Source organism: Lissotriton helveticus, chromosome 6, assembly GCF_964261635.1.
Source record: "Lissotriton helveticus chromosome 6, aLisHel1.1, whole genome shotgun sequence".
Taxonomy (NCBI): domain Eukaryota; kingdom Metazoa; phylum Chordata; class Amphibia; order Caudata; family Salamandridae; genus Lissotriton; species Lissotriton helveticus.
Window position 1 is genome coordinate 1,101,981,601 of NC_136067.1, and position 19,976 is coordinate 1,102,001,576.

The 19,976-nt window shown below is 45.9% G+C and overlaps 1 protein-coding gene across 1 annotated transcript in view; it reads right to left on the reverse strand.

Annotated features, from left to right (window-relative positions):
• The window catches only part of NPHP1 (nephrocystin 1), a 695,982-nt gene that overhangs the window by 377,344 nt on the left and 298,662 nt on the right, over positions 1-19,976 (reverse strand). Inside the window, exon 9 of the mRNA XM_078648761.1 lies at positions 17,945-18,029. Coding sequence (XP_078504887.1) covers positions 17,945-18,029 — 85 coding nt within the window. The remainder of the gene's footprint in view (positions 1-17,944; positions 18,030-19,976) is intronic.

Here is a 19,976-nt window from a genome sequence, read left to right on the forward strand (position 1 = left end):
ACACACACACACACACACACACACAGACACACACACACAGAGACACACACACACACACAGAGCCACGCCCACACAGTAAGCTGTAACAGACAAAAGACACACAGGCAATTGAAGTTCTACGACATGTTTTTAGGAGTTAGAAGCCAATTGAAAACACATGTATGCAAATATGCAAAGAAAACTTCCAATCCCGCATCTGACCTTCAGTAGCACTAACAGGAAGGAGAAGCCAGCGCCAGACAGGACTTGCAGTGTTTTAGAAAGAAAATTCTGAAAGGAACGGGGAGGGGTGGTGGCGTGGAGGAAGTGAAAGGCCTTGTCACCCATCGGAAGAAACAAAGAATTTGACATCAGTATGTAAGTTAGTGCTTTCTTTACACGGGGCTGTCACAAAAAGTGTCTGTCCACAGAGCAAGCAAACAGCCCTTCAGAGGAAGCCAAACTCACATGAATTAACATTATTTTTTCAGTTGTAAGAATTGATAACTTGTTTTTAAGTAAGGTTGTATTTAACTGTGAAGTGGCTATGTTAAGCGAAGGCCATGTGTAGGATGTGCTCTCTGCCATGCAAAGAGTGAATGATGTGTATGTGCTTTTTTTAAAAACATTTCTGCGGGTACATTAGAACTTTATTGCCACTTTTTACAATGCTTAGCAATTGTTTCAAATCTACAATAAAATATTGAAGTACAACATAAAAGCAATGGAGAGTATTGGCAAGGGATCCTTAATTAAAATGTTTATTTAATGAAATTAGATGTATTTATTTAAGTACTCACCTAATCAATGTTTAGCGTAAAACGAGACGGAAAATAAGTGAAAAGTTTTAAAACACTGTACAGTAGACATACTCTCACCCCAGAGTTGGGCCCCAAAAGAAAATCTTTACATCTCTAGTAGTATGAAAACAAGGTGACCAGTCAAGCTCTGGTAGGGGCCTTCTATGGAGCAGCAACGCGTGCTGCTCCACTTTCAGTAACTTTGGAAACACTGAATTGTAAAGATTGCCTGGACACAGATGATGCAGTCCGTCTGTAGGGTGCTACTGAGATGGGGTTAAAGAGATCTGGCCCAGTTTCAGGGGTGGAAAATATGGTCTGGTGTGAAGAGATTTAAGGGGACTCAGAGAGGGGGTTAAGGAGACATAGATGCCAGAGTTGTCTGGAGTAAAGAGGGGGTCAAGGTGGTCTGATCTTAAGGGGCACAGAGGCCTGGGTCAATCGGTTGTTACAGACGGGTTAAAACCTTAAGGTAGTCTGGTTCGGTGGTACAAGAGGAAGAGTTGAGGTGGTCTGGCTAAAGGAGCCTGGTTTTAAAGGGGTCTGATCAAGGAGGTAATATTGCAGGTCCGGCTGAAGTGATCTGGTTGCAGAGGGGTTAAAGAGGTGTCTGTGTAAGGTAGCCTGTTTATAGGGAGTAAAAGGGGGTATAGCGGTGTGGTACAGACGGGTTAAATAGGAGGCTGATTAAGGAGGTCTGCGTCTATGCGGCTAAGGCGCCGTGGTTAAAAATATGTTGTTACAGACGGGCTGAACGAGGGTCTGATTATGGTGATAGGTCAGAGGGGGTGGAGGGTAGATGTATGGGTAAAATGTTCTGCATGCATACGCGCCCCTGCACACTTACCTCTGGATAGCAGTCCTTGGCCAGCCACTGTAGCATGTCCGTCTTCCCACAATGCACCTCTCCCATGAGGACCAGCTTACACCTCACAACGGTGGGGGCCTGGGGGCTGCACCTTTATTTCATACTCGGGATGTGCTCCGGACAGGGGCCCATCATGTGCCATCATGTGCTAAAGCTGGCCTGCTGATGGTGGTACCCCCAGACTCTGCCGAGGCCTCTGCGGGTCCTGAGGCTGCAGTAAAGTGTGGAGGATCTGGGATATCTGCGGGTCCCCCGGCTGTCCCACTACAGTGGGTCCTGTCTGAGGGGTGCTCTGACTACGCACTGGACTTTGAGGGAGCACCCCCCAAAACTCGTAAGGTGGCATGGTCTAATAAATGATAGAACATGTTTGTTGAAACCAGCTCTTCTTGTGTTTGGGGAGAGAGAATGTGTCATAGCCCACCCATTAGTAATCGAACGGTGGTGTGCCGGTTGCAATGAAGCATCAAGCTGACCACTGATAGCCCTCGAGCATCTGATGAATGGAACCTTCTTTCCGGAGTACGCATTTGAGAACTTGAGGCAGTTATTGTGCAATGAATAGTGAAGGCGGAGTGTTGAACAGCTATACAGGGTTTTGTTGGGGACGGTGCCGCATACAGACAGGAAACTGGAAAAGACAGAACTCCGGCAGGCTGGAGTAGCTGACCGATATTATGGGCACCTCTGAAAGTTGATGTTGAAGAGCAGTCCTGCAGCTTAGGTGCATAGGTACTGTGATACTGGTAGCCCATCTTGGAGCATTAGATGGTACTGAGGGGTGACAATAAGCTGACCGGTGATGTTAGATCAGACCTAGAAATAATCACAGGTGGAAATGGAGCATCACGCTGTAGGTTGGAACAGTCCCAGCAACAACAACAACAAAAATGCTGAACACTGGTCCCTTAGGCAGAATGAGATACACGGTTCAACACAAGGCAAATGAGTGGTAGAAAACGACAATCCCTCCTTGTGAAGTACGGTTTCAAGTTCCGCGAAATACTGTGGGATCTGACTCATGTGATGCAGCATTTCGAGTCACAGGGTTTTTTTTTTTTTTTTTACCAAACCACAAATACTGGCGATCCATCTGGACAACACATGTCAGAGACAATCAGCACAAAAGGATAAAGTTGATACGAAATAGAAAAGCCCTTGATTGGAATATCATTCGGAGCACAGCGCTTCCTCTTCATAGGAGGGCAGAGGCAGCACCTTCTCGGGCAGCTTGACGGTCAAAATGTGCACTTAAACACAGGGTATTTGTCCTCATCCATGAATAATGCAGCGCGGCGCTGCCCCCAATTTAGGAAGCCCAGGCAGGGCGGAAAGCGTACAAACAGGCCGCAGAAGCTGAGGATGCTGACGGACAAATCTAGTGTCTGGAACGCGAGGAAGGGTAGCAACAGTGACGGGATGGCCTTCAAAACCCCGCACATCATACCCAGGGCCACCAGCATCAATAACGCACCACACAGATAGGCCAGCACCATGTCAGCCAAAGTCGAGTTTCTGCCGTGAGCCAGGTCGACCGTATACATCACAAGTATAAGCGCCGTGGAGAACATAATGTACAGCGCCAAGCCCAGGCTCACCGAGCGCAACATAAGGCAGCTGCAACAGCGCGGCACCTCCCGAGAGCGGAACGTCACCATTTCCAAGCCGTCTCTCATCTTGGTCTTACGGTGGAAATGGAATGTGTTGAAACACATCAGGGTGCTGCGTCACTCCCATGAGTCATCTGGTTATTGTGCTGACTACGATGGGCGGTCCGTTACAAGGGACGAGAATGACACGTTAAAGTCAGGCACTGTGAAGGCGATAGGACCTTAATCTCCACCTTTTGTGGTGTTAAAAATAGACGCCATTTTCTGGTTTCTTTCACGTACTTTAATAAGACAGACAAAACCTCGACAATGATATGGAGCCGCGGCAAAGAGAAGGATTACCGCACCGGGAGCCAGCCTAACACCGCCCCCACCTCTAGCTTGGAAGAACAGCAAGAACCCTCACCTTGCCGCAGCAGCCATGACCAAGAGCCACCATGTTTCTCCGAGGTCAAGCAGAAATGCCTCGGAGAAACGCACAGTCTGTTTGGGATTCGGGGGCGTGTTTTTCTTTCTCTCCTCTTCCCATTGGCTGGAATGTAAAATTCCAGCCAATGGGAAGAGGAGAGAAAGAAACTAAAAAACACACCTCCTAATCCCAAAAAGACGGGGCATGAACGGAGTGACGCCCCTCTCCTCCAATGGCTGGCCTCCGTTTAGGAAGCCAGCCAATGGAGAGGAGGGCAGGGTTCAAGCCCCACTCTCTGAAACATCAGTTTTCTCCCAGCGAGAGCTGCACAAGCGCAGCCTTCGCTAGGCGAAACCTAAAAAGGGGAGCTGTGTCGTGCAAGTGCAATAGGGGCATGGCGAAGGGAACAAATTATTTATTTGACACAGAGTACTGTGTTGCGTGGATATTTCCATTTCTGTTTAGCATTGAAGAAAATAAGTTTGTTAATTCTGATTCACCTTTCCTGACTCCTGCAGCTGCTTATCAGATCGGGCTGTGACACAAGGAGTAGGTAAGAGAATGTGTTACTGTTTGTTTTTAATTTTAAAATCTGCACAGGCCCAGCAAGGCACATACTTTGTGTATGCTTCATTTAAGTTTGTTTTTATCATTATCATGGCCCTGGATGCAAGACAACAATAGCAAATGTCCAGAGAGCTGGTTATTAATGATCCTGCTGGAGAGCAGTCCTCTGCCTGTTGGTAGTTTTGAAATGCAGATAAGCTGTATTTTATTTGGATAGCTCAGTGGGTTACTGCCTTTGTCACAGAGATTCTTGTGTTACTTGCAGTTCAGAAGTTACAATCCTAGCATAGGACCTATGAACTGTCATCAAGGAGCTGCATACAAACATTAATTCACTTTTTTGTGTTACTATATAGTTAGAAGTTCCCGAGTCTTTCATAATTTTAATGTTGCTGAAATGAATTTGGGCGGATATACATTTTTATTAATAAAGTCAACCCCAACCACTGGGGTGTGCTTTAAATCCTGAGTTTGTGCTTCCCCAGCACAAACCCTCTTAAAACATATTGCCCACCAGTATGGAAGACATTTAATTCCAACACCTTGTAATCCTCATTGGCTCATGTGACATCCCTATATACTGAATTACATACTTGTATAATATTCATTGTCTCTGTATAATGTGTGTATGATGTAAAGTACTGTGACACCCTACATTGATATGAGTAGTGCAATACAACAAATGAAATGCATATGAGAGGGGGCTACAGAGAGATGAAGGGCACTGTTGGAGGGTGGTAGTAATGGTATCTGTGGAAAAAGAGGTCATTGGTGGGGTGCCAAAAAAGACTTTCGTACTAGCACTAAAACCGGCCCTGTCATGGCCTTTCTGTTTTTATTTAATTAGCAGTCAGGTCATTAGGGCAACTGTGGAACATATTTTAAAGTGTGTGCTAATTATATTTACTGCTTTATTCAATGTTTTAGGTTTGAAGGTGATTTTAGTAATGTTTTTATGGGAATAATGTAAATAGAGCTGGATGGTGGCTGATATGGGGCTGTGGCGCAAGGTCAGGTGTGAGATAAGTAAGCATGGGCGTAAAATTCGTTCCGCTCACGGATTTTGCAGATTTTCCGAAATTTTGCGATCCGCGAATCGCGCGAAATCGCGGCAAAATCCGCGAGCGGGACGAATTTTGCTCAGGAAGCACTTACAGGGTTAAAGCAGGTGCCCAAGTTGAAGCTAATTTCTTTGTAACCATTTACAAAATGGTTACAAAGAAATTAACTTCGACTTGGGCACCTTCTGTAACCCTGTAAGTGCTTCCTGAGCGGCGCCTCGTTGCCTACTTGCAACTATTCTCTGACCCTGCTCTGACCCTCGAAGCAGGGTCAGAGAATAGTTACAATTAGGCAACGAGGCTCATGTCACTAAAATTAAACCTCAGCAGGAAGCACTTACAGATAACAGGTGCCCGAGTTGAAGCTCAAATTCAGTAACGCATTATAATCAGCCCAAGAATCTAGTGAGCACGGTCGATGCTAGGCAGGTGTGCTTTCTCCCCAGATCTACCGTCTACAATTAGCTGTAATCCGTGATGGGGGTCTAGGCATCCACTAGTTTCTTGAGCGCAATCCCCCTGTACTTCCAGTGACCAGGAGGCTGATTTCTCCTCATCTGCTGCGCTGATCGGCCTCTGACCTTTATAAACGAGAGGCATGTGAACTCGCACAGAAGCCCGGCCCCACACACACTAGGCTATGCAACCTCTTCCCGCCCTTTCCCCCACTGTGATGGACAGCTCACTCGAGGGACCTCGGCGCCTATGGGCGCGGTGGCAAAGTTACAGACACACGGGGTCACTGGAGACAACTCTTCTGGGCCTTTACACAGCTGTAGTGCAGGAAAAGCACGATACATTTACCCAACGAGGTAGCACTTACTGCTTTCTCCTCATTTGCTGCTCTGATCGGTCTCTGACCCTTTATAAACGAGAGGCATGTGAACTCGCACAGAAGCCGGGCCCCACACACACTAGGCAATGCAACCTCTTCCCGCCCTTTCCCCCACTGTGATGAACAGCTCACTCGAGGGACCTCGGCGCCTATGGGCGCGGTGGCAAAGTTACAGACCAACGGGGTCACTGGAGACAACTCTTCTGGGCCTTTACACAGCTGTAGTGCAGGAAAAGCATGATACATTTATCCAACGAGGTAGCACTTACTGATTAGCCAGTAGAAAGTACTCCAGTTAAGTATGGTGCAAATCGCAAAAAAATCTGCGATTTTGTGGGAAAATCCGCAAATTCGCGCATTTGTTTGCGAATTCGCGGACCGCTGATACGCAAAATTCGCCCATACTTAGAGATACGGTACACAGGAGAGGGATGGTAAAAAAGTGGATAATCGGGCATGGATGTACTTGTGTTTAAACCTGGCCTATTAAAATTTGAGGGTTTGCACTTAGGTCCAGACATCGCTCTTACTTTCAAATAACACTCCACATGCTCTGTATACACACAGAATTGATATGTTGTGTCATGGTGACTGTTTGCAAGTAAATATAATGTAATCTAGAGCTTGTAGGATACGACAAGAAGCAACAAGTTGGGCCCGCAGTGGCCCACCCAAATGCACCCTAGGCTCACCCAACTAAAAATTCCTGGAGCCGGGCCTACCCATACCCCCGCTCATGTTTTTGCTTGCCCCACCCGGACATGTTGAGCTCTGACTCGTCGTTGCTTGCCCCATCCCACCGCCCCCTTCCCGTATTGCTTATTGCCTGACCCACTCACTCTCTTGCATTGTTGCTTGCCCCGTTCCCCTCCAACATTGTGAGGCTTGTCACCGTGTAAACTGCGGAGTAGTACACCATGCCTTGTTGTGGGAGACTTTCCCGATGAAGGGAGTGAGCGGTGAGACCACTGAGGTGTGAACTGTGGAGTGCCCCTAATAGCAGAGTGTCACGGTGGCAGGACGTGGACTATGCTTGTGATGAGAGATTATAACAGTGTCAGGGGTCAGACCGTGTGAGTGCAGCCTAGCCCGGTGATAAGGGTGGAAGTCAGTTTGTGTGCCCTGAGACTGTTTCTCTGATGGGAGACTGCCAGAGTGACTGAAGTGAAGCCAGGTGTGCGAGCCTTGTGACTGTGGGGGGATATATCCAGTGCTCTAAATGGGAAAAAATAAGTGCAGGTACTCATTAAATTGAGCTAGGGGCGTGGCTAGTGGGCGGGGTTAGAGGCGGAGTTAGACATGATACAAAAACACTTCTATTGAGTATTCATGTTATCCTTGCATTGCCCTATAGTGGTCTCAAACTTTCCATTGTGCAGATTAACAACTAAAACCCTGAATGAGCCAAACCATCAACAGTACTTTTAGCACTTTCAGGCTAAGATTCAACTTGCTCTAGGACGAGAGAGATTGGCACTTACACTTGTTGCAGGACAGAACAAATCATGTGAGAAATGTATCAATCCAAACAAAATGAATGTAAACTACTAAATATTCATGTTTTCTTGTTTTATAATATTTGCAGTTTCTTAATATCATAATATTTCTAATGTTCCTACTTGCTTGCAACTGGTGCAATCCTTATATATACACAAGAGTGCACACACACAAACAAGCATTCCATGCATTTCTTTTCAAATACCTCGTGATTCTGTTCCTCTTAAATACACACTCTCTGTTTTCACATCTCTAAGCTCCAGATCCCTCCCGCACTCACTGCTCTCCCGGTTGTAGCTAATTCTGTCCCATTCTCATTACCCCAATTGTTTCCTATCACTTTCTCTCTCATCACTCTTTCTATGTCTAATTTGCCCTCTTCGCGCCTCTCTACCTCTTTCCATAACTGTCTGGATGTCTTCAATATCTCGGTCTGCGCTTACTCCTTCTGCCTCTCTACCTTTGCCAACTTTAAACTCTCTGCTCCCCCCCTCACTATTCACCTTCATTCACCCTCATTTACCCTCCTCTCCCCTCGGCAGAAGGCCCCACGCACATGCACAGTCCAGCAGGGTAGAGGGCAGTGGAAGAACAATCCTGGCCTTCAAAGGGAAGGTCAGTTGACCTCCCCCACCTCCCCTGTGCCCCAGGAGGCTGCTTAAGCCAGCTTCACCACCTCATCCCCACCCATCATGGACTTAATGTCCCAGTGGGCGGTGCGAATGACAGTCAGACTTCAGTGGGAGGCCAAGGGGTGAAAATGAACCTTTGTGCTTGTGTGCCTTCACGAACCCAGCATCGATGTCTGCAGGGGGGTGATGAGGACAAGGAGAGGCTCCATCTGGGTAGGAAGGGACCAGAGACCCTCTTGCCCCTGCGCAGGCCTCCAATAGGCCGTTCAGGCCCCATCAGGATGCATGCCATAGCCGAATGATACATATGGCAATGTCCAACATGTTGCCAAACAAACGGCACGCAGCTGGCCCTCGGGCACCTGTCCAGTGCCCACCTCATTAACCGACCCTGAGTACAGGTACTCTCTTTGACAGTGGAGAAGTGCCAGTACTCGGATCGGTACATTTAAAAAGTGCCGGTACTCAGTACCTGTGAGTACCGGCCCATTTAAAGCACTGGATATATCACAGGGCAGGGCTAAGACCAGGTGGGGAGACGAGGGACTAACTGTCCCCGTGATGAGTGAGTGATGGGGCCACCCAATTGTATGAGCTATGGAACTATTCCGGTAATAAGAGTAATAAGAAGCTGTCACCTTAACGCAGTGCAGCCGTATAGTAGCAAGCGTCTCTGGGCCTCGTCACGCCACAAGGATGTCACTGGACTCCGCTGGATTGCTGATCACGGAGTAGCTATCGTCTCTTGAGGACTCCTCCCAACACTTGCCCCCTCAAAGCCAGTAGATTGATAAGCATAATTCAGCTCTCTGCTGTCCAGTAGGAGCGACAGCAGCACAGGATTCCAAAGGATTAGGCCTGACAACACGGGAGCTGAGCTCGGCTACATCCTGCTGGCCATCTTGTCAGGTCAAGCCCCCCCTTGATATACTCTTTTTTTTATATATATTTTTATTATTTTAAACACAAGAGAGGAAATACACATATCAGGTGCCAATAAACGAAACATATTACATCTACAGCTGGGCGAGTGAAGTACAGCGACACCATACGGTCATGAGTAGCAGGATAAACGATACCAGCGAGGGTCGGAGCAAAACAGGTAAACATCAATGACCGCAGGCATCCCCCACCACATCCACCCACCAGAGAGACCGGATTTACGATGCATATACGTGACACCCAGATACGATAAGAACAGGAGAATATGCCACAGCTCGTGTGAGAAGAGGGAAAAGGGAATAGAAAGGTCCTAGAAAATAACAAAGGAAAAAAAAAAAAAAAAACACAGCCCCCACCCTACACCCCTGCCGATGGCTACGACCTAACCCCACTAGCAGTGTGTCTGTCGCCCCCTAAACTACACCCCAAGGAAGGGGAAAAAGGCGGAGGAGGAGAATGGTACAACACGATACGAGCTCCCGGACTCCCGTCCCCCCGCCAAAAGCAGACACCCCCTACCCTCAGAATAGCAAAACGGAGTAAATCAAAAATAGCCTGTAGGGGAGCCGCAAACAGAGAGGAAAGAGAACATCCCGTCTGACCCCAATCAACAGAGACAGCAGACCCCGTCCAGATACATTGGAAAAACAATAATCAGACTAATCAAGTAGACAGCCGGCCCCGCTCCCACAGATACAACCCAGCAATAAACTAAGGAAAACATTGCATCAAAGTCCGAAAAAGTTCAGCCCAAACCCTCACGGTCAAAAACAAAAAGACCTTCTAGCAAAAACAGGTCGCCATAATTCGCCGTGTTGAATACACCCATTTGAACCGCCATCTCATCAAGAATGCCAAAAAACAGGAAAGTGTCAAAGTTAATGCGAGAAAAGGTAGAACAGGATAAACGTACTCGGAGATCAAAAGTCAGAGCAAGTCCTTTGCCCACCAGCGGGAAAGCGTCCAAGCGGTGTCGATCGCTCACAGGAAGAAGAGAGGGTCGAATTCGGCAGTCGTGGAAGAAGGCATACTTTCTCAGTGGGGTAGTCACAGCCAACTCGGGTGGTATCGATGCAGGGCTGAACACACATCCAGTCGTTTCGGCCTCGTTCGCCGCCATCTTAGGGTTGCTGGGAGGTTCCAAATGAATAATCCGCTCGGGGTCCTCGAGGCCAATCAAGACGGTATCCGCGGGTGGAGTAGCTCGGCTTCCCAACGACAAAGGGTCGGAATCCGGTCTAGGGCTAACACAGTCTGCAGTGACAATCATCCCCTGGACGGTGGCGGTGAACCATTCATGAAGCTGCAAAATGGCGGCCATTACAGTGCGTAGCGACGGTGTAGATTCAGACCGCTCCATCGCCCCTCAATGAGCGACCGGACGGATATCCGAACCCCGGAGGTCGACTTCTCTGGGGCTAAGGGCAGAATCGATGTAAAGACCACTGTAAAACACTTCCACAGCACAGTAGACACACCGTCGCCGCCCACGAGGAAACGAGCCCAGAGAACCACCGGGCGTCTAACGGGGTCCCCAGGAAACGGATCTTCGAACAAATAATCGATAAGAGCGGGCCACCGTAGTTGCAAGGTAGTACCGTCACCGGAGCACCATCCAATAAGGGAGAAGAGACAAAGCCACTTCGGAAGACCGGATCCACCCACTTTACACAGCCGATGTTGTTCGACTCCAACCCGGCCAAGTCGAAACTCGAGGCCCCGGCGTCAAGTCCGGGACAGGCCAAAAATGGCGCACTACATATCTTCGCCGTCCGGGCCACCAGAAACTTCGGGGTAGCACCTTTCGCATCAGACGCAGTTCACCAGCACGGGAGTCCGGCGGGAAGTCAGGATAAAGTACAGGATTAATGAGCTTCTGGCGGAGGTCGACGGAGCCGGGAGCTTATGCGGCCATCTTGGTTACGAGCGTAGCTCCTCCCCTCCCCTTGATATACTCTTGACTTATTCTTGGTGTATGCTGTCTGATTCCTTTTGTTTCTTTTGACGTGAAGGAGTTTACCCCTTGGGATTTTGTGTATAATGTTTCTGGGGTGGCATTTATTGGCATGTAGTGTAGAGTCAGATGCAGTCTCGTTTTGGGAAGTTTTGCTGCTGATTTTGTTGTTCTTGATACAGGTGGTAAGATACATGTAATCCACCTGCATTTGAAAGGACAGGTCCAGTACTGGAGATCATCCCAGTGACTCGCAGATCAGGATCCAAGTGTGGGTATCCCCTGTGGAGAGCGATGGGGGGGGGGTTAATCCATTTAAAGGATTGTGGGGGGGAGAAAATGCAGGTGTGTTGACAGTGAGAGTGTCTGTGTGACTCAACTCTTCCACAGTGGCAGGGGTGATACAAGGTGTGTATGGGCCGTGTGACTGTGTTTGTGATGGGAGAGTGAGTGAAGGCGAACCAATCCAGTCTTTGGTCACTGTGGCTATTCTTGAGCTAGGAGCGCTGAAGTGTCCAGCTGAGAGCAGTGAACAGCCATTGGGTGTGTAAGCTTTTGGGCTATTCTTGTGATACCCTCACGGGAGATAACGCCCTGGGTGGAATACTGTCACTTTCAATGAGGGCCTTATTGTTAGATGACTAATGCCCAACTGCCTCCCAGACCATTTTGTCCTGATGCCTCTAGCCTACGATGGCCATATATGTGTGATATGATATGTGCAGCCTCCGTCCAACTCATAGCTCACACTTCATAATTATTTTGAGGCTGCATTTGTGAACGAGAGAAGGTTTCTGTAATTTTTTCACCTAGTTGCCAAGACCTGATCTATGTTGAAGGAAACAAACATGCAAGTGCTGGCTTATGGTGTTACACATGAAATGCAGAACTTGGACACCTATGATCTTGACCACATTTCTTCCACTACCTCACAAGACTCAAAAACTGTGCATGATTATCTTTCAAGAAGTTACTGTAGATAGTGCAAGAGTTGCCTGATGTCTCTGGATGGTGTCAGGGTGCCCATATGTGTGGTGGTGGGTATCAGGACTTCCTTGCCTTCTCTGGTGGATATCAATGGCTCACTGTCATCTCTAGAGGGGACAGGGTGCTCGTACTGTTTATGGAGTGTGTTAAAGCTTCTCTTGGGGGTGTCAGAGTTTCCTCCATTCTCTGAAGACCTATCCATCCCATGATCGGACTATGAAATGCCAGTTCTGTAATAGCATTTCATGGTCACCCGGTTTCTAAATCCCGTCCACGTGTGCCCGGAGCTGTTGTTGTCATGAGCTTTCAGTGATGTGTGACTGGTTCCTGCTGAAGGCAGTGGTAAGTGGGATGGCGCCATTGTCTACCAACAATGAGGTGTGTGCCTTTTGCTATTCTCCTGGGGTCAACTGAGTTAATTAGTTTTAAGTGTTCATTGATTCGAAGAATGCACTGTGCATAATATACATTTTATGAACTCAAATACAGCCAAAGATGGATTTATATGACTGTATGTTGTTTCTATGGCAACACAACATTTTCCAGGCTTGTTCGTTTTAGAAAAAAAAAGTAGGTCTGTGCCCTTTTAGGGGTGTTGCAGAGAGGTTATTAATTACAGGTCGTCTTGAAATTGTCAGGTAGTAAACTGGAGAAGCAAGTGGAAAATATATTAAACCTTTGCCCACACAAACATTGCTATGTGCACGGAGCATCGGGTCCCAAGGCCTTATAATCAACGTTAAACACCACATCAGACGTGGGCCAGCACCCAAGATGTGCCCTCTTGCATCTAGAAGCCCCTGTATAAGAACATCCTTAAAGATAACAGTGTCAAAGTTACAACCTGCTGTGTAAGCACAGGGAAGTTCCGAAGCACTTCCTCAACTTAAGTTATTGGCCGGAACAACCTGGGGTAACTCAAGGCATTAAGTAATGTCCACTCAGCTTGTCATCCTTGCACACTCAAGCGTTCCATTAATTTATGATGGCCCTTATTTGGCACTTTTTCTCGAAGCGCTTTAGTAAGCGGCCTCCTAACGAGAGACAATAAAAATGTTATGATAACGCTGATGATCAGAGTTTTGTCTAGTGGAAGTTTTGACTCATGGAAAGGTAGCGCAGAAGGTTAATGTGCCTGCTGCAAATAACATGTACCTGATGCAGATCACAAAATGCATATGAAGTAAATAGGTCAGTGAGTCACTGCTTTTGACAGAGAGATCCTTTTGTTACTTGCAGTTTGTAAGTTAAAATCCTAACATACAACAGCGAGCTATTAACTGTCATCTAAGAGCTGCATGCAAACTGCAAGGAAAACATTGGAGCATTATGTTTTTTCCCCACAGTCTTTGTTTGATTACCCTAGTGTTTCAAAAATAAATTATTATCTTTTTATTTTCAGCACCTGGTAAAGCCTGACAACCTGAAACATTACCAAATTTTGGGGCAATTGTTCAGCAAACAACAAGAGGCCCCCAACCTCTTTTGCTGCTCTTTCACCACGGCTACGACCCAGCAAGTGTTAAAGGTAAGGAAACTGATGCTATATTATTTTACATGGGAGTTAGGCCTATGTATGTGGTCACTCTCAAGGCCCTCAAGCAGTATCTGTTTCAGTGCCTCCAGCAACCACTATGGCACAGAGAGGTAGAAGGCAGTAAGGCTGTGTTTTTAGCAGTCATTTTGTGCAAAGGGTAGCTATTGGAGATGTATTACAATACTGCACAAGATATATGTATTTATACTGAAATTTGATATTATTGCACTGCACCTTACACGTTGTACTTTGATTATTGACAGGTTTCTTTATTATATATATTGGTAAGGCCAGCATCTGCATCATAAATACAGTACAAGAGCTGATTACAAGATCATTCCAGGCACGGGCACCTGAAGAGAAACTACATTTAAAGCAATTAGGACCTCATCAGCCTGACATAAACCTACAGAAAACTTCCCAGGACAGAGAAAAAATGTCAAAATGTACATTCTCAAATGCCCGGTACACAAAAGCTGATTGGCTTACAGGGTGCCCTTTAAGAAATTCTCTGTTCTGCTTCCCCTGCTTGCTGTTTGGTGGTGAGTTTTCTTGGACAAATCAAGAAATCACAGATTTGAAGCATTTGTCGGAAAAAATAAAGAAGCATGCATACACAAGAAAGCATATGGAAAACCTGACGAGGCTGGGAATGTTGGGGAAGACGCACCAATCGAGCAGTAGATAAACGATGCATATCGCAAAACCATACAGAAACACAATGAAGCCGTCGATAGGAACAGACAGATTCTATCCAAATTAATTGATTGCATTAGTTTCTGTGGTGCTTTCGAACTGGCATTGCGAGGCCATGATGAATCAGAAAGTTCCTCAAAACCTGGGATCTTCAGAGACCTAGTGGATTTAATAGCAAGCATAGACAAGGAATTGGAAACACATTTAGCAAGTGCTACAGTCCTTAAGGGTACCTTTAAAACAATACAAAATGAACTCCTTGAGTGTATGCTCGAAATTATAAGAAGCCTTATTGTGCAAGAGTTGCAAAACACGGGCTTTGTGGCTATTCAGGCTGATGACACCACTGATGTGGCCACTAAAACACAGTCCGTATTAGTGTTTCGGTACCTTGACAATGACAGAGACGTTGTGGAGAGATTCTATGGTTTCACACATTTAAGAGACTCTAGTGCATAAACCATTACTGCAGCTATACTGTGTCAACTGAACTTAATTTTTCCGGAGCTGCCTCAAAAACAAAAACTTATCGCACAAAGCTATGATGGTGCGTCCGTAATGAGTGGAAGCCTGAGTGAGTACAGAAAAGAATTCAAGATGTGTACCCTAATGCTCATTATGTGCAGTGTTACGCCCACCAACTCAATCTTATTATGCAACAGGCAGTATCAAAGATCACTGAGATATGAATTTTCTTTCAGGATATAGGAGGCATGGCAGCATTCTTCTCACGTTCCCCCAAAAGAACAGAAGCCCTTCATGAGATTGTGGACAAAAGCACTCCAAGGGGATCCTCAACGCGTTGGAACTTTAACATCTGTACAGTCAACCTAATCTTTGAACATAGGGAGGACCTTGAGAAATGTTTTGTCGCCATAGAAGCCAATGATGAGTTTGATTGCATAAGTGAGAATGAAGCCCGTGGCTTTGTTAGAACACTACAAGACAGATAGTTTCAGTTCTTACTGTTTTTATTTCATGAAATAATGCTTGCTGTCGACATGTTATACAATCGGTTACAAGCACGAGAGATAGATAATGTCAAAGTGCAAGAATGTACCACTACGTTTGTACAAAGCATAGGGAAAGTGAGAGATGGGGTTGACAATTTAGAGAGCAAACTGCCAGAGCATTCTACTTTTGCAAACCGCAGGAAAAACATCACCACTTTGGTTCGAATTGCAAAGGAGATATTTGACATTGTAATTGTGCAGGCACAAGAACGTTTTTCATTCACTAAACAATTTTTGAGTGCCACATTATTGCAAAGTAAAGATTTTGCAAAATATGATGAATCCTTCCTGGCGCGTGCTCTGAATGAGGCTGTGCAAGCGTATCCTATGCTCAAAAAAGAGCAGCTGAGAACTGAGTGGACTGTATTGTACGCAATGCCTGTGTACCGGAAGGCCACAAGTGCCTTGACTTTGCTGGCTTTAATACATAAACTGAATATGGAAAAGTCACTTACAGAGACAGTGACTTTACTAAAAATTGTCATTACCACTCCTATGACAACATCCGAATCTGAACGATGTTTTTCAGCCTTAAAGAGGATTAAGACATCCCTCAGGAACATCATGCTAGAGGAAAGACTCAATGCTTTGGCAATGCTCTCTGTAGAAAGAAAGCTAGTTCAAAAAATCCCAGACTTCAACATTAAAGGTATTGACAAGTTTGCTGCTCTTAAAGAGAGACGTGCTGATTTCATTTACAAAAATTAAACAATGTTGAATGCTGCTACTTTGCGACCAGTTTAGTAGTTTGTTAAATAAAAAACATCTGTGAGTTAGGTACTAAGAAATGCATTGTTATCTCTCTTTTTAAAAGTTTTCTAGTGTTTGTTCTGATTGGGGACTAAACAGATTTTACTGATCAAATGGCATATTAAGTACATTCTGTAGCACCTATACACTATAAACTGTGTGGAAAGACATGCGTGGTAAAGTCACATGCGTTGTAATGGAAACGTGGTAAAGATAATGCGTGGTTCCTGATGCTTTGTAAAGGCTGTTTCCCAACTGCTGTGCAACTTCTGCTACTCTTAGAGCTGAGATTTTCATGAAAGTCTTATAGTCTGAATTCAGCAGCGTAATAGGACGGAATGTATGAAGCTCTGTGGTTATACTCAATAAGCAGTTACCTATGTTATGACATCTATTAATGTAATAACTGCACTTTCACAATTGCTTTATTAACCTTCCTGCTTTCTCAAATTTGCTTGAAAATGCACCATTTTTCTTCGCTTTTTTTCAAAATTTTCTCAGCGAGAGAACCCCCCCCCCCCCCAACCCACCTTATGGTGGTTCGGGCTTGCTCGCAACCGTGCAGTATGTCAATCATTTTACGCCTCACCACTTTCAAATGTCACCAGCCGCCCAGTTTGCTCTACCCTCTATCTCTAAGGACAACTCCCTCCCTCAACCTATCATATTGCTGCGTCAATTTATGCTGTGGTGTCTTGGGGGGAGCCCGCTATCCTCGTTGACATGCACTGTTTGTCTCCGTGGACCAGAGGCTATCTTGCTCCCTTCCCCGTGTGCCAGGGCCTCCTGATGAGGTGTGCTCATAACCTATGAGAGCTTCAATATCTACCGACTGTCGAAAGATGGCAGGCTTTAACTCACTTCAGAGGCTGATCATATTTCCGTTCCGCACTGACTTATCACTCTCCGCCGCCGCTTACTCCTATTGCTCCGGTTATGACATCTGGTGGCGTGGGTGGGGAGAGGGGTTTCAGTCCCAAGTGTCAAAGGCGGAAGACCCAGCCTCCGCCAATACCTCAGCAGCCTTTCCCCCCACGCTAGCTGCCCCCGCCTCCTTACTTTTACGTTGCTGTGGCGTCAGTCTTCTGCCAATATGCTCTCCACTCCAGTATTTGTTGCCCCGTCCCGGCCTTGCCTTCTGCGTGTTCTTTCTGCACGTTCGGAAGGCAGTGGCCTTATTCAGGATGCTTTCTGCACGAGTGCCTCCTTTCGCTCGCAGCGGATCTCTGTAGTTCTCCTTACCTCACTCGTAGGCCCCGTCCCCCGGCAGACACACCCAGTACAAGGCCACCTGCTTCAGCAGGAATCTTAACGAGGCGCAGGAGTCTTTGCAATGTCCCCTCCTAGTTTTGTGGCATTCGGGGGTCCGACAAAGGCTCTTAGTGCCGGATATTTATGTTTTGAACATCCCGGCCCGCAGGAGCCTCACGAGCGTGCAGACATCTTGCTAGCTCGCCCTCTAGCGCACCCCATGTTTAAGTTTGTTTTTAAATGTTATTTAAGGTGCTATAACTAATACTAACCATAACTTCACCGTAAACATATTTTTCAATAAATGTATATTTATGTTTACATATATGTATGGTATTTGATCTAATGTGTTATGCTATGTGTACAGCATGTTAACATCATTTAAATAAAAGTGCTGAGACTATAAATACAATTAGTCCACATTATTTATACATTAGTCACAAACAAGCATGGTATTTGATCCTAGGGACTTGGGTAACATGTGCTAATGGTTAATATATATAACCACAAAGCTGTCTGTTGAGATGTGACAAAATTATATAATTTGAAGACTTACCTTTATCAAGAATTTGGGCGAGAGTTGATATTCGAAATCCTGAAGGTATGACTCCCATGGTTACTAAAGCATCGATTGAACTCATCTGAAAGTCCAAAGAATTTTCTATTTTAGATCATATCTTGATAAAAAAATGCCAACACAACTCACTGAAACTCTTAGTCAACTACTTTAACATTAGTAATCTTTATGAACATCCATAAACTGAGGATTTTGGTGACTTGAGTTTTGTTCGAAAGAGTGGGATGCAATGTTAAAAAGATTAAGGTGAGCAGACTGGGATACTGGGTGGTATCTCTGAGTATGTCCTGCCCTCGTCGTGCTGGTTGTTTGGGTGATGTGATGATATCGGATATGCGAAATGGACTTAATTATTTAAAACCTTGTATTAATCTACGACAATCCTGTACTTATATGATTGTGAGAAGATGTTTACTGTGGAGAACATCTTGGGTTTTGACCGTATATATTTCAGATACTATTTTACAGTAAGGCTTTAATCATGGACAGTGTCTGTGTTAAATACATTTATAGAATAAATGGCTGCCTTGTAGATAACAAATGTGAATCCGATGATCATATTAATTTGTTATGTACCCATGTGTGTAATTTGGGTGACGTGAGACATTTGGTTTAGAGAGATAGACTAAAGTTAATGATTTCTAAACATGTGTGCCTTATAACAATTTAATGATGTGCAACTAAGAAAGAATGCATATTACTAAGTGGAACTGGTTATGTGCGCGAGTACGAACTTTAACCCCCAAGACAGTGTGGTTTTATTTCTGTGAAATGTTTGGTCTGACTCCATTTTAGGTGTGACGGCTGCTCCGTGAATAACTAGCTAGTGGTGAATTCTGGGAATCAGGCTCAAGCTAAGTCAAGAGAAGGTTAAACATAAAAATAGGGGGTGAAAGGGAGTTAAACAGAAACATTCTGATCAGTGAACTTCTTTTTTCCATCGACAAATTATTATATATGATTTTGTAATTGGGGATTGGTACCTGTTGGAACTTAAGAGTCCAGGTGTGTACATAATTTGGACTGAATAGTTATATTTTATTAGAATTCAAGTTCTCATTTTTGATGGCTCTCATAGTTTAAAATAGATAAAGCATTAGGGACAGTATGAAGTGGAGAACATCTCTGGTCCCATTGGCTGCGGCGTGAGGAGGAAAAAGTTTCGAGCATGTGCGGCACAGCAGCATACAGAGTCAGCAGGAGGGGCAAGACGAGTGTTGGGGCAGCTGGCTTGACCCGACCTCTGCTTGAAACGCGGCGGATGGAGACAGCCTGAGACTGTTAAAGGGTCCCTTCACCCGGGTCAGCAGGCGTGGCCAGATACTGGAGTGACTTGGTGTGTCCCAAACACATTGGGTGATCCTACCCTGCATACCAGCGGACCATAGACCTGCTACCCCTACTCAGGAAAGATTTCAATCGATTCAACTCCTGCAAACCCACCTTCTGCCCCTCCTGCCTCCCCCTTATGCTAACCCACGAAAACACTTAGATCCCAAACATGGGTTAACAACGTTTCTCCTCTCCCGCTCTCACAGACCCATACGAACCTCTAACACCTACTCTGCCACTGACCGCTCTACCCCCTGCCTCACTTACCTTAACGACCTCCCACCTAACCTAAAGGATCTCCCCCTTTCACTCCAGTATCCCTGTTATTCTGGGAACCAGCAGAATCCCGGAGCCCCCTAGCTCCCGGAGACCCCCCCAACTCACTAGTATTCAATTACTCACCCCCCCTGCAGCCAAACCCAAACCCTTGACCTGCATGCTTGTCAATTGCCGTTCAGCTGTCTGCCATGCGACCGATATCTCAGAAACCATTCTTAACGAAGATATCGATATCGCCTTCCTTACCGAAACCTGGCTCAAAGACCATTCGACACCCATCATCGACCTTCCTTCCCCTCCTGGCTACTCTATTCTCAGAAGAGATAGACCGAAAAAAATTGGGGGTGGCCTAGCGATCATTTTGAAAGAAGAATTTAAACTCTCCCCTATTAATAACACC